At 51.4% G+C, this 12,842-nt stretch overlaps 1 protein-coding gene across 8 annotated transcripts in view; it reads right to left on the bottom strand.

The window, feature by feature from the left end:
• Positions 1-12,842, bottom strand: part of ARHGAP39 (Rho GTPase activating protein 39) — a 159,533-nt gene that overhangs the window by 47,523 nt on the left and 99,168 nt on the right. For all 8 annotated transcript variants that reach the window (XR_010470823.1, XR_010470825.1, XR_010470824.1 and 5 more), the window contains exon 2: positions 8,706-9,137. Coding sequence is in view for 5 of the 8 variants with exons in the window: in XM_065054666.1 (XP_064910738.1) it covers positions 8,706-9,137 (432 nt within the window). In the remaining 3 variants the exon portion in view is untranslated. The remainder of the gene's footprint in view (positions 1-8,705; positions 9,138-12,842) is intronic.

Below are 12,842 nucleotides of genomic sequence, written 5' to 3'. Positions count from 1 at the left end.
CTGGCAGCGTGCGGAAAGACGCGTGACCTGGAAAGTGATTAAAGCTCTCGGCTTTAATTACAGCCTGAAAGTCCACTCCCACCCGATGAAGCTGCCTGGCTCCCCCCAACCCCGATGGTTCCAATTAGCATCCTCCCCAGCATCATGCCTAACAAGGTTTGTGAGATTTAGGATCTCGTGGAAGCAGCAGGAGAGCTGGAAGCCTGGGGGGGGCTGTCTGGTAATCATTAAACCGAAAATAACCTTCTGAGCAAGTCGGTTGTGATGGGTTCGGCTGTTGGAAATGGGCGGCCTGAAGATGGGTGGGTGGAAAAAGGAGTTTGAACCCCAATCCTGCCCACTTGGATGACGGACTATCCCCTGTCCTGAGGACGTCAATCCTTTGTTGGACAAGGTGTGTTCAACGGAAGGTAAAAATGGGAAGTGAGAGGATACAGGAGAGCAAGGCAAATATAGAATCACCAAATGGTTTGGGTTGGAAAGGACCTTGAAAGGTCACCCAGTGCTACCCCTGCCATGAGCAGGGACACCAGCTCAGGTTGCTCAGAGCCCCGTCCAGCCTGGCCTGGGATGTCTCCAGGGATGGTTCATCCACCAGCTCTCTGGCCAACCTGGGTTCATCCACCACCCTCAGGGCCAACAATTTCTTCCTTATGCCCCATCTAAACCTTCCCTCCTTTAGCTTTAAAACCATTGCTCCTTGTCCTGGTAAAGAGTCTTTCTTACAGGTCCTTTTAAGTCCAGAAAGGCCACAATAAGTTCTCCCTGGAGCTTCTCCTCTCCAGGCTGAACAATCCCCAACTCTCTCTGCTTTTCTCCATAGCAGAGCCGTTCCAATCATCTGATCTTCACCCAGAAGAAGCTCTGGTCTCCCAGCTTTCACCCCACGAGCCAGCCAGGAGCACATCTCAGAAAGGAACAGGTCTACATGGCCATCCAGAACCCAGCACATCCTTTGGAAAATTCTCAGAAGCACATAATCCTGAGTTGGAAGTGACCTACAAGGACCATCGAGTCCAACTCCTGTCCCTGCACAGCACAACCCCAAAATTCACACCATGCATCTGAGGGCAGATGTGGTTAGTTATCTCAGCATTAAATATTGGTCAAACTTTATGGACTTAACCTACAAAAACAGGATTTAAGCCACGGGTGGCCCTGTTCCAACCTTGGGATATTGGCAGTACCAAGACGCCCGTTTCTAGATGAACACACCATGGAGATGTAAAGGACACCAAATGCTCTTTCAGAACAAGCCCTTCCATGGAAACCAGAGGAGGAGGCTGTGCCCAAGTCACCTTCATTGCCACTTTCAGAAATACCGAAGTGGTGTTCCTGGAGCTGGGTTGGTTTTATACGTGTACTCCATGCTCTTCTTCTGTGGGAAGACCTCAGGGCTTGGGTCCATCAGCTGGAAGGGGACAAGTGGCACCTGAGCTGCCCAGCCTGGCAGTGATGGTCACATCCCTTCTCTGTCGGAGCCGGCCATGCCAATGCATTGAAATAGTCCCTCTGCCACCTCAGAGCAGAGGAGCTTGGCATCTTGTGGTTTTTAAGGTAAGACAACTCAGAAGAACGCTCATCCTACAAACCCCACGGGAACCTGCGCTGAGGCCAGGTCCATTCCAGGGCTCACAGCCTGTGGAACCACCGGTGGCTTTCTGTCCTGGTTGGAGCGCTCCTAAATTAGAATTGTAGAATCATTTTGGTTGGAAGACAGCCTCAAGACCATCGAGTCCAACCGTTCCCCCACCCCTGGCACTGCCCCACGTCCTGAGAACCTCATGTCCGTCTGTCCAACCATCCAGGGCTGGTGACTCCAGCACTGCCCTGGGCAGCCTGTTCAATGCCCCACAGCCCTTTGGGGAAGAAATTGTTCCCACATCCAACCTCAACCTCCCCTGGCGCAACTTGAGGCCGTTTCCTCTGCTCCTGGCGCTTGTTCCTGGGGAGCAGAGCCCGACCCCCCTGGCTCCAAGCTCCTTTCAGGCAGTTCAGAGATCAGAAGGTCTCCCCTCAGCTCCTGTTCTCCAGCTGAACCCCCAGGTCCCTCAGCCGCTCCCATCACACTTGTGCTCCAGCTCCTCACCAGCTCCGTTTCCTTCTCTCAACTCTCTCCAGCACCTCAAGGCCTTTCTTGGCATGAGGATCCCAAAACTGACCCCAGGATTGAAGAGAACCAACTGCTCTTGGCACAAGGGTGCAGAGGGCTTGTTCACCCTTCCTACCATGTATCTGCTCTGCTGGTGAGATGCTGACCCAGCTGCAGGAGAAGATCTCCTCAACATCCAGCCCTTGATATGGAAAGGAACATGCCCCATGTAGCCAGCACCCGCAGCACCCTCAGGAACAGACCTGCCACCAGTCACGGAGATGTCACCCAGCTGGGAAAATCCAACCTTTGGGTGAAGAAATGCTCTGAATCTCATGCATTACGCTACTGCTGGAGGCAAGACGTTGGCAAGGAAGGTCTTTGGGATCTGATCAATGCTGCACGTCTTTATGAAGGAACCCCACGTCCTTCCTTGGTTTTTCTTCACAGTGGAGGTTTGTTTTGGAGGAGGAGGTGGATGAACCATCCCTGGAGACATCCCAGGCCAGGCTGGATGGGGCTGTGAACAACCTGAGCTGGTGACGATGTCCCTGCTCATGGCAGGGGTAGGAATAGATGAGCTTTGAAGGTCCTTTCCAAGCCAAACCATTCAAAGATTCTACAATCCCTGCAGGGACCTCAAAAATCCTGGTGCAGCAGATGCTGCTGAGACTTGTGTCCTTGATCCACCTGCTCTAAAGCTGCGTGTGGCAGCTCTGCCCGGCACCTTCAGAAGAAAAGGATATAAAACGTGAGAATAGCAAATAAAACTCTGGTTTTACTCACACGAGGCACAGCAGAACAGCTCCCCAGACACCCAAACCACATATTTTCTAGGTTTGAGTTATGTTTTAAATTGAAAAGCTGTTTTTTAGGGGGGCTCTTTGCAGTGGGAATGTGGCTCCTGCCTGCGTCGGGGAGCAGGATTTGTGTTTGAAAGCCATGCGTTCACCTGCAGCCGCCCCGCTCTGCCCCAGGCACCCGCCAGGACCCATTACTGTCACACCTCCAGCCCAGACAGCTCCGTCAAAATGGGGATGGGTTTGTAAGGAAATACCCCTCGGCTATTTCAGCTTGGCTATGCTTAATCTGGGAAGATTTAAGCGCTGCGTTTTATCTTGTACTATATCGCACCCGGCCTTGGGATTGGGGAGGGGGGAGATGGCAAGAAAAATGCAAGTCACAGAATCACAGAATCCCAGAACGTCAGGGGTTGGAAGGACCTGGAAAGCTCATCCAGTGCAATCCCCCCATGGAGCAGGAACACCCAGCTGAGGTGACACAGGAAGGTATCCAGGCGGGTTGGAATGTCTGCAGAGAAGGAGACTCCACAACCCCCTGGGCAGCCTGGGCCAGGCTCTGCCACCCTCACCCCAACAAGTTGCTTCTCCTCTTGCAGTGGAACCTCCTGTGTTCCAGTTTGCACCCATTGCCCCTTGTCCTGTCCCTGGTTGTCACCAGAAGAGCCTGGCTCCATCCTCCTGACACTCCCCCTTTCCATCTTGATCCCCAGCAATGAGTCCCCCCTCAGTCTCCTCTTGTCCAGCTCCAGAGCCCCAGCTCCCTCAGCCTTTCCTCACACGGGAGATGCTCCACTCCCTGCAGCATCTTGGTGGCTGCGCTGGACTCTCTCCAGCAGTTCCCTGTCCTGCTGGAACTGAGGGGCCACAACTGGACACAATATTCCAGGTGTGGTCTCCCCAGGGCAGAGCAGAGGGGCAGGAGAACCTCTCTGACCTACTGACCACCCCCTTCTAACCCACCCCAGGTACCATTGGCTTCCTGGCCACAAGGGCCCAGTGCTGTGAGAAAGTCTTGAGAAATAACTTGGGCACAATTTCACAGCAGGTGGGACTTTGGTAAAGACCTCTTATTCTCAAAAAGTCCTGCATGGTTGTCCAAGGGAAGCTCTTCTGATGGCCAGAGAAGGTCTATCTGCTTGTCCTTCAAGCCTTCACTTGTCACCCCTCCTTGGTGACTTGTCCCATCCCCAGAGACATTGCAGGCCAGGCTGGACAGGGCTCTGAGCAACCTGAGCTGGTGAAGATGTCCCAGCTCATGGCAGGGGTTGGACTGGATGTTCTTCAAAGGTTCCTCCCAACCCAAACTATTACATGATTCTATGGTGAAGCAGGGGCAGAGACGCTGCTCACTGGTGGCATAGCAGAGTCCTCCGTGGGTGACATCATAAGCTCCAAGAAGAAGGCCCCCTCTACCCCCACCAAGCCTTCTCCAAAGATTTCGAACAACGAAAAGCTTCTGCATGGCCCAATAACCACAGACACTTTCAGACAGCGTAGAGAAGCTCAGTGAGGTGACATAAAACCCATCCGACATGTCGGCTGCAGCCCGCGTGGCCATTTCACAGCTGTCATGTTCCGCCTTGTAGGAAAGTCATTTTTTTTAAGATAGGCACGGCAAAGTCCAGGGCACGACGGCAGAAGCAAGAAATAGCTGCTGGGAAGCACCCTACCTTTGAATCATCAAATAGTTTGGGTTGGAAGGGCCATTCAAAGGTCATCTAATGCAACCCCCAACTTTGCTGACCACCAAGACAAACATGTTATTGAGATCCCAAAGATGAGCAGATTCCGGCTCACCAAGTTGAGACAACACAGCAGAGCTTCCTAACATGGTCTCCGGAGCCGGATCCAGCTGCTAATTACAGCTACGTGCAAATCCCACCTCATTAAAGCTGCGTAAGGCAAGACCCAAGCACTTGGCCACCACACATTCCTTGAAGACACGGGAGCTGAGGGATCCCTGACCTACACACGTGTGGTGGGACCAGCCCCAACGTGGTCTACAGCTGCACCGAGGACACGGGGAACGGACTCGGAGCAGCCTCCGCCATCTCCTACCAAACCAGATGCTCCGGTTCCCAAATCCTCCCGTTGCCACAGGGTGTGGGGCACCTCCAAGTGCAAATTCCAAGGAGATCAGTTGCTCAAGACTTGTCCACTTGCCCTGATTTTCCTTTTAAGACCGGACAAGTTCAGGAAGGGGAACAGCCAGAAACCCTTGTTGTAATTGTGATAATATTTAATGTTATATAATTTGGAGCGGCAGGTTTCACTGGATGACCCTTCCAGCCTTGTTTCTTCTTGGAAACAACACCAAGCACTGGAAAAACATATTTTTAAATTGTCCTGCCGAGGAGACTTCAACCATGTCCCTGGTTGAAGGCAATTACTCAACCTGCCCCACACCACCCCCTTTTCTATATCCGCCTCTTCTGCAGCCTCACAAATAATACCCCTCTGTTTCCTCCTTTTGATGCAAATGGAGTATTTCCAGTTGTCATCTCCAAGGCACCACATGACACTCATATCCATCCTCAGCTCAGGGTTGTTGGGGTTGATGCTCAGAAACACCAACCAACCCATACAGAGGTGACCTTCAATAATTGCCCCTCGACTCCCGATATCGCACGTACTGACCCCATCTTATGGTCCCTTCTTCCCATGGACATCAAGGCTCAGATGCAGCCTTGGGTGCTAAGAGGTCGGTGGTTCCTGGTGGGACCTCCAACACCCTTGAACCCTACAAGCACTTGAGCAGCACCCAGTAGGTTTGGCCTTGCCAAAATCAGCCTTCTAAGGTCATTCCATCCCTGGAAACGTTCAAGGTCAGGTTGGACAGGGCTCTGAGCGACCCGATCTGGGTGAAGATGTCCCTGCTCACGGTAGGGGTTGGACTAGATGACCTTTGACGTCCCTTCCAACCCAAACCATTTGATGATTCTGCGACCCCGGGACACCCACGGCAATACATATTTTAATGCTTATAAGCAAAAGATGAGGGTAAAAACTAAAAAGAAGCTTAGTCCACTCCACCAAGTGGTTTCCGACTGATGCCTCAGGTATGAAGAGACATGGTAATTATAGTCTCCTAATTTCTTCAGGTGTTTTAAGCCCCAAAAGAAACACCTGGTTCATCTGTGCTGTAACGCTCCTTGCCTGAAGCAGCTTTCCTAAAATTTAAGACCCAGACAGGTACAGAAACGAGTATATTCTATATAAATATGCACTGTTTTGTGGCTTGTGCCCCAAAGTAGCTCATGGTCAGAAAACAACACTAAAAAGTAGAGGTACCACCAATTCTGAGAAGCTCGAGGCACAAACCGCCTGAACTGGCTCTGCCCTTTCCAGCTGTTATCGCTGCCATCAAAAATCAATTCTTAATTTGTGCAGCTCATGTTCGGCTTATCTGACCCGGGCTTGAGAGCATCAGCCACTTCTGGAGATGAAATCTCTGTGTCCCTGGAAGCTTTCCTGCAGATTGGCGTAAGCAAGAACTCTTGTTTCATGTGTGCTTTAATACAGAAATCGGAGCTGGATAAAACCTTCTCTGGTCGCCCAGCTATGGGTCATCCCTGGTGTCATGGAGCAAACGCTCCACCACAGCATCCCTGGCAGCTCCCGCCAGCATCTGTCACTCCAGAATGTGCTTTACTCACTTCCAGACCCATTCCAGGTGGATTTTGAAGGTGCTGGAGCACGAGTGTGATGGGAGCGGCTGAGGGACCTGGGGGGTTCAGCTGGAGAACAGGAGCTGAGGGGAGACCTTCTGATCTCTGAACTGCCTGAAAGGAGCTTGGAGCCAGGGGGGTCAGGCTCTGCTCCCCAGGAACAAGCGCCAGGAGCAGAGGAAACGGCCTCAAGTTGCGCCAGGGGAGGTTGAGGTTGGGTCTTGGAACAATTTCTTCCCCAAAGGGCTGTGGGGCATTGGAACAGGCTGCCCAGGGCAGTGCTGGAGTCACCAGCCCTGGAGGGTTGGACAGACACCGAGATGAGATTCTCAGGTACAGGGATCAGTGCCAGGGGTGGGTTATGGTTAGACTCAATGATCTTGAGGGTCTTTTCCAACCAAAATGATTCTGCGACTCAATGTTTTAACAATTTGCTGGCACTACACTGATGCTCCTGCAGCTCCCCATCTGCCCCATCCCTGCTGGAAGTGTCACGTCTACCAGGCTCAACCACATTTCCCCTTTCAACCCCCAGCATCTCCCCTTCCCTTGAGTCAGCTGCAGCAAAGACCTTCCCATTTCTGGTGGGACTTCTGACATTCAGAAGTCTCTTCCTTAATGGGTCCCAGCAACCTTGAGGTCTCAGCAAAGTTTTCCAGGCTTTCCAGCGTGCCCAGTCCGGTTTTGAAGAGGGGAAGGTCAATGAGGTAATGGGATTTTTTCCAGCCAGGACATGGGGGTCACGAGACCTGTTCCAGAGCTTTCTGAATCATAGAATGACTGAATGGTTTGGGTTGGAAGGGACCTTGAAAGACCATCCAGTGCCACCCCTGCCATGAGCAGGGACATCGTCACCAGCTCAGGTTGCTCAGAGCACCGTCCAGCCTGGCCTGAGATGTCTCCGGGATGGTTTATCCACCACCTCTCTGGGCAACCTGGGCCAGTGTTTCACCATCCTCAGTGTAAAAAATGTCTTCCTTATTTCTAGTCTGAATCTCCCCTCTTTTAGTTTAAAACTATCACCCCTTGTCCTATCTAAAGTCAGGGCTTGGTATTTTGGGGGACGGGCAAGCAAAGACCGGCTTAAATAGTTGGCGGCGTACCCCCAACAGACCCAGCTAGACCTGGCCGCAGTGGGCAGCCGTGTCTGCCACCCGGCATCTTTGTAATCAAACATCAAAACCACCCACCTCTCCAAAAAGCACCCGCCTTGTGAGGGAAGATGCCGCCCCCACTCTTGGTGATCTTATCAGAGGATTGAGATCAAACCTCCGCTCGGGGGCCAGATGCGCGGGGGCCAGGCTGCGCCCAAGGTCCCACATGAAGGCGCTCGCTGAGCCAGGAGATCCTGTTCTCACCCTACGTGGCCATGAGCTCACCCGGCCGCAGGTTCTATGTGCCAGATGTATAAGCAGAATGAGTTTGGGAGCAGAAACTGCGCTGCCGATCGCTTTACCGGCAACGCTGTTGGGTTATCAATGTTAGAGGCATCGTTTAAGAGAATATGAATATATTAACTAATGAACGCCCCAATTCGCGGCTTGCAAGCCCTAAAAGCATGAAACAAAGAGCAAGGAAAAGCAACGCGGATGTCTCAGTATGTTATCCATACGCAGCAGGACTTTAGAAACCGAGTGCTAACTTGCTGTGCAGTTTCAAGCTTCTATTTTACAAGAGAAATCATCTCTGCCAGGAGCTCCACAACCAGTGGGACAACCATAGTGTGAATCATCCTCCCTCATTAGGGAGATCTTATCCAGAGAAATCATTTAAAACCATGCCGCTCTCTAAAACAATGTATTCCAGAGGACAAGAAATAATTTCTCTGATGTACCTTTCTGGAGGGAACACTTAAGTTGACCCTGACGAGGAGAAACACCTTTCACAGCTGCTTACACCTCTTCCTCCTATAATTGTGCTATGGAGGAGCAAGACTTAGTGCACAGACCAATCCAGCTAGAGGAGTTATCCATAAAATACCTCTAGACAACAGAATAAAGAGCTACAGGACACGGGCTCTGCTCTCTGCTCTTCCACAGCGCGGGGAAAACTATCAGAGTACCTGAAACAGCAATTTTATCGCCCAAACAACCCATCATGGAGCTCAGTTACGACGTGCCGGCAGAGCCGGTCTGCTTTTACCTTTCTGTTTCTTCTTTCACCACGGTGTACTGGGTGGACGGACGGCTCGATCTCTGCTCCTGCGCCTTCTCGCTGCCCTCCAGCTCCTGTTCCAGCGAGGAGCTGGTGCTGCCCTCCCTGCTGACATTGCTGCTCCTCCCGGGGCTGTTCTCCGTGGAAGCCCTGGGTGATTCTGTGTTCTGCTTCAGGGTCTGCAGCTTGGCCAGGGGGATGATATCGCAGTTCTGCGGCCGGTGCCACACCGTCCTCTGCGTGGTGGCATTGTAGTAGTAGAAGCGGGAGGTGTTGGGGTCGAAGAGCTCCCACCACTGGTTCTCATTGGTGCGTTTGATCCGCACCCCGGCGGGGGGGTCCCACACGCACTCCCCCGTGATGAGGTTGGCGTACATGCGCTCCCGGGTTCGTGGCTCGATGATTTCCACCCATTCCAGCCTGGAGGAGAACAAACACAATAAAACCAAAGAGATTTCAACAAGACGATCTCTGAAGGTCCCTTCCAACCCAAACCATTCTATGATGCTGCGATTTGATGCTCGCCGTGAGCGCTTGCGACACCGGGGGGGACAGGATGGAGAAGAAGAGCAGCTTGGGTGGCGACAGCAACTCTTTCTTCCTCCCCCATCGACACCGAGTCCTGCAGCGTTATTTACACTAAATACAGTATTTGCAAAGGGCTGCAAACCAGTTGCTGCTTTTCAGCATCTAGGAGGATTCAATAAGTCTGTAAGCCGCTGAAAATACACACCAGGGTTACGACACCCCAGCGCTCACCCCGGCTCTGGCTTTCACTCCGTTCCCTCTGCGTTTTACAGCCTGAATTCTTTGGGGACAGACCCTACGGCTGTGGGGTGCTCAGAACATCAGCAGGGAAGGGTAGTGGGGAGGCAAGAGATGGGAGGGACGGAGCACAGATGGAGGCACCAACCTGGCGATGAACTTACTTCTTCTGCAAGACCACCCCGCAGCTCGGCGTGGCTGCCCAGGCAACCGAGCCCGGCAGCATTTGCTTGTGCGACACCCAAAAATGATGTTTCAAAGGCCTTCAGCACAGCCGCTCCCCGGCATGAACCCCAACTCCGCTTCCCTCTGTCTCGATTTCAACACCAGGCAAAGGTGCTGGCTTTCTGGTGTGTGGGTCACACCTCCAGCACCTTCCCCAAACCACCCACCCCGACACGCCTTGACTCGGTGATAACCACAGGCTGCACCAACAGCGAAAGCCAACGGTGGGAGGGACGGAGCCAGCGAGGAGAGAACAGACCTGACCTTGTCCTGGGATCCATGCTGAGGAATGGAATGGAATGGGATGGAATGGAATGGAATGGAATGGGATGGAATGGAATGGAATGGAATGGAATGGAATGGAATGGAATGGAATGGAATAAGAAGAGAATAAGAAAAAGAAAAAGAAGAAGAAGAAGAAGAAGAAGAAGGAGAGAAGAAGAAGAGGAGAAGGAGGAGAAGAGATAAAGAAGAGATTATGAAGAAGAGGAAGAAGAGAAGAAGAAGGAGAAGGAGAAGAAGAAGAAGAAGAAGAAGAAGAAGAAGAAGAAGGAGAAGAACCACTGGATTAGAAAACTAAGAGCCAGCTTTCCAGATGCCAGAGGTTCCTGGTTTTGAACAAACGCACTGAAGTGAGGAAAATATCTCCACCTCTTCTTGGCATGAAGAGAAAAAGCTGTAGTTAAGCTTGTCCTTGCAGAACGGAGACTAAGAGGAGGGAAGGGAAGGGAAGGGAAGGGAAGGGAAGGGAAGGGAAGGGAAGGGAAGGGAAGGGAAGGGAAGGGAAGGGAAGGGAAGGGAAGGGAAGGGAAGGGAAGGGAAGGGAAGGGAAAGGAAGGGAAGGGAAGGGAAGGGAAGGGAAGGGAAGGGAAGGGAAGGGAAGGGAAGGGAAGGGAAGGGAAGGGAAGGGAAGGGAAGGGAAGGGAAGGGAAGGGAAGGGAAGGGAAGGGAAGGGAAGGGAAGGGAAGGGAAGGGAAGGGAAGGGAAGGGAAGGGAAGGGAAGGGAAGGGAAGGGAAGGGAAGGGAAGGGAAGGGAAGGGAAGGGAAGGGAAGGGAAGGGAAGGGATATTTTTGATTGGAAGGGACCTACAACGATCATCTAGTCCAAGTGACCACTTGAAGGCTGAGCAGAAGTTGAATCATGTTATTAAGAGCTTTGTTCAAATGCCTGTGGAACACTGACAGGCTTGAGGCACCAACCACCTCTCTAGGAAGCCTGTTCCAGTGTTTGAGCACCCTCTTGATAAAGAAATGCTTCTCAGTGTCCAGCCTAAACCCCCTCTGGTGGAGCTTTGAACCACTGCCATGCATCCTATCACTGGATCCCAGGGAGAAGAGCTCAGCTACACGCAGCTCAATGCCCCCTGTGTGCGTTTATTAAATGAAGAGCCGGTTTGATGTTTGTCTCTGCATAGACTATGGAGCTCATCACCAAAACGTGGAGCAGAAAATGTGGTTTAAGCTTCCTCCCACTACCCCATTGCCTACTGAGCTAGGCCAAGGCACCATCAGCCCCACACAGCGACCCAGCTCACGCAGAAACACAGCAAAGGGGGTTATTGAAATCATAAAGCGGCAAACGGAGCTGAGAAAAGCAAAAGAGGATTAAAAGAAGCCGTAATCCCAAAGAACAGGCAATTTAACTCATTTTTCAGATTACCCCAAACACTGCAGGAGTCCCCTTTTGCTAATCCGGGGATACCCGAGGCTTACAGGCAGCCACATTTTATCCAAATTCTTTAGTTTTGTGTGGGCTTATGTAAAATGATACAAGGGATGATCGTATTAAATAAAATTTCTTACTTGGAATTTGTCTTCGTCTGCATTTACAAGTCTGTTAAGAAAGGCATAGAAATGGATAAGGGAAAAAAAAAGCCCCCGGCGTGCTAAGCGCAGCTTATCAAATGAGGTGGCATTTAAAACTGACACATCCAGTGAGTCAGACAAGTGATGGATCGCATCTCGCCGCCTTTCACCGTGAGCGAGTTCCCTGCGGGGTTTTCAGAAATGCTCAATTTGCTCAAGGACTTGCAAGAAAAAAGTCCTGGGGGGGCATTTACCTGCCCCCGGCAGCCCCAAGCCCTCCAGTGGGTCCAGCTTATCTTCCAATTTGATTTAAACCACTGGATTAGAAAACTAAGAGCCAGCTTTCCAGGTGCCAGAGGTTTCCGGTTTTGAACAAACACACTGAAGTGAGGAAAATGTCTCCACCTCTTCTTGGCATGGAGAGAAAAAGCTGCAGTTAAGCTTGTCCTTGCAGAACGGAGACTAAAAGCACTGGGAGAAGTGGAAATCCTGTACCATGGCTTGTCTCATCCTGCAAAACTCAGCCCTAATGAGTGGCCTTAATGCAGCATGACAGTACAGCTGGAGGCCAACTCCAGCTTTGCAGAGTTAAGTATTTTCTCCAGGTTCCCACCAAAGGCTTTAATTCTGGTCTGAGCGTGATAAACCAACCCAGCATTTTCTATTGGTCCTAGATCGACGTCAGCGCTCGGCTCCCACTTTTAATGCATCTCTTAGACCACCTTGGTTTAAAACAACCTCCACAGGGTGAAGGGCGGCTGCTTTGGAAGAGCTTTGGATCTTCCTGTCGAGAAGATATTGGGTGCATCAGGGAAGAATAAAGTGTTCTTCATCCAGGGCTTAACTGGGGTAAAATGAGAGCTGGACTAGACTAGACTAGACTAAAAAGGATGGGATGGGATGGGATGGGATGGGATGGGATGGGATGGGATGGGATGGGATGGGATGGGATGAGATGGAATGGGATGGGATGGGATGGGATGGGATAGGATAGGATAGGATAGGATAGGATAGGATAGGATAGGATAGGATAGGATAGGATAGGATGATAGAATAAAATTAGCCCCATGGAGCTTGAAAAACATCTGTTTGGACCCAACTGGATCATCATGGGCTATAAACCAGCCAAGGTCAAAGCTTGCAGCATCAAAAAGGAAAGAGTTAGGGAAATGTAGGACATTTTGTCCTACAACCCTTAATATCCTCTTGGTTTTCACCATGAATTATCAGCTTAATAACACCGGGCGGTGTCTGGTCGACAGGTCCTCTCCCTCTGCATCATTATTTTCCCTGCTGTTGGAGAAGAAATTTATTGCTCACATTTCTCCT

Source organism: Columba livia, chromosome 2 (genome assembly GCF_036013475.1).
Source record: "Columba livia isolate bColLiv1 breed racing homer chromosome 2, bColLiv1.pat.W.v2, whole genome shotgun sequence".
In the NCBI taxonomy this organism is placed as follows: domain Eukaryota; kingdom Metazoa; phylum Chordata; class Aves; order Columbiformes; family Columbidae; genus Columba; species Columba livia.
Note: the sequence above shows the minus strand (reverse complement) of the source record. Positions and strands in the feature narration are given on the sequence as shown.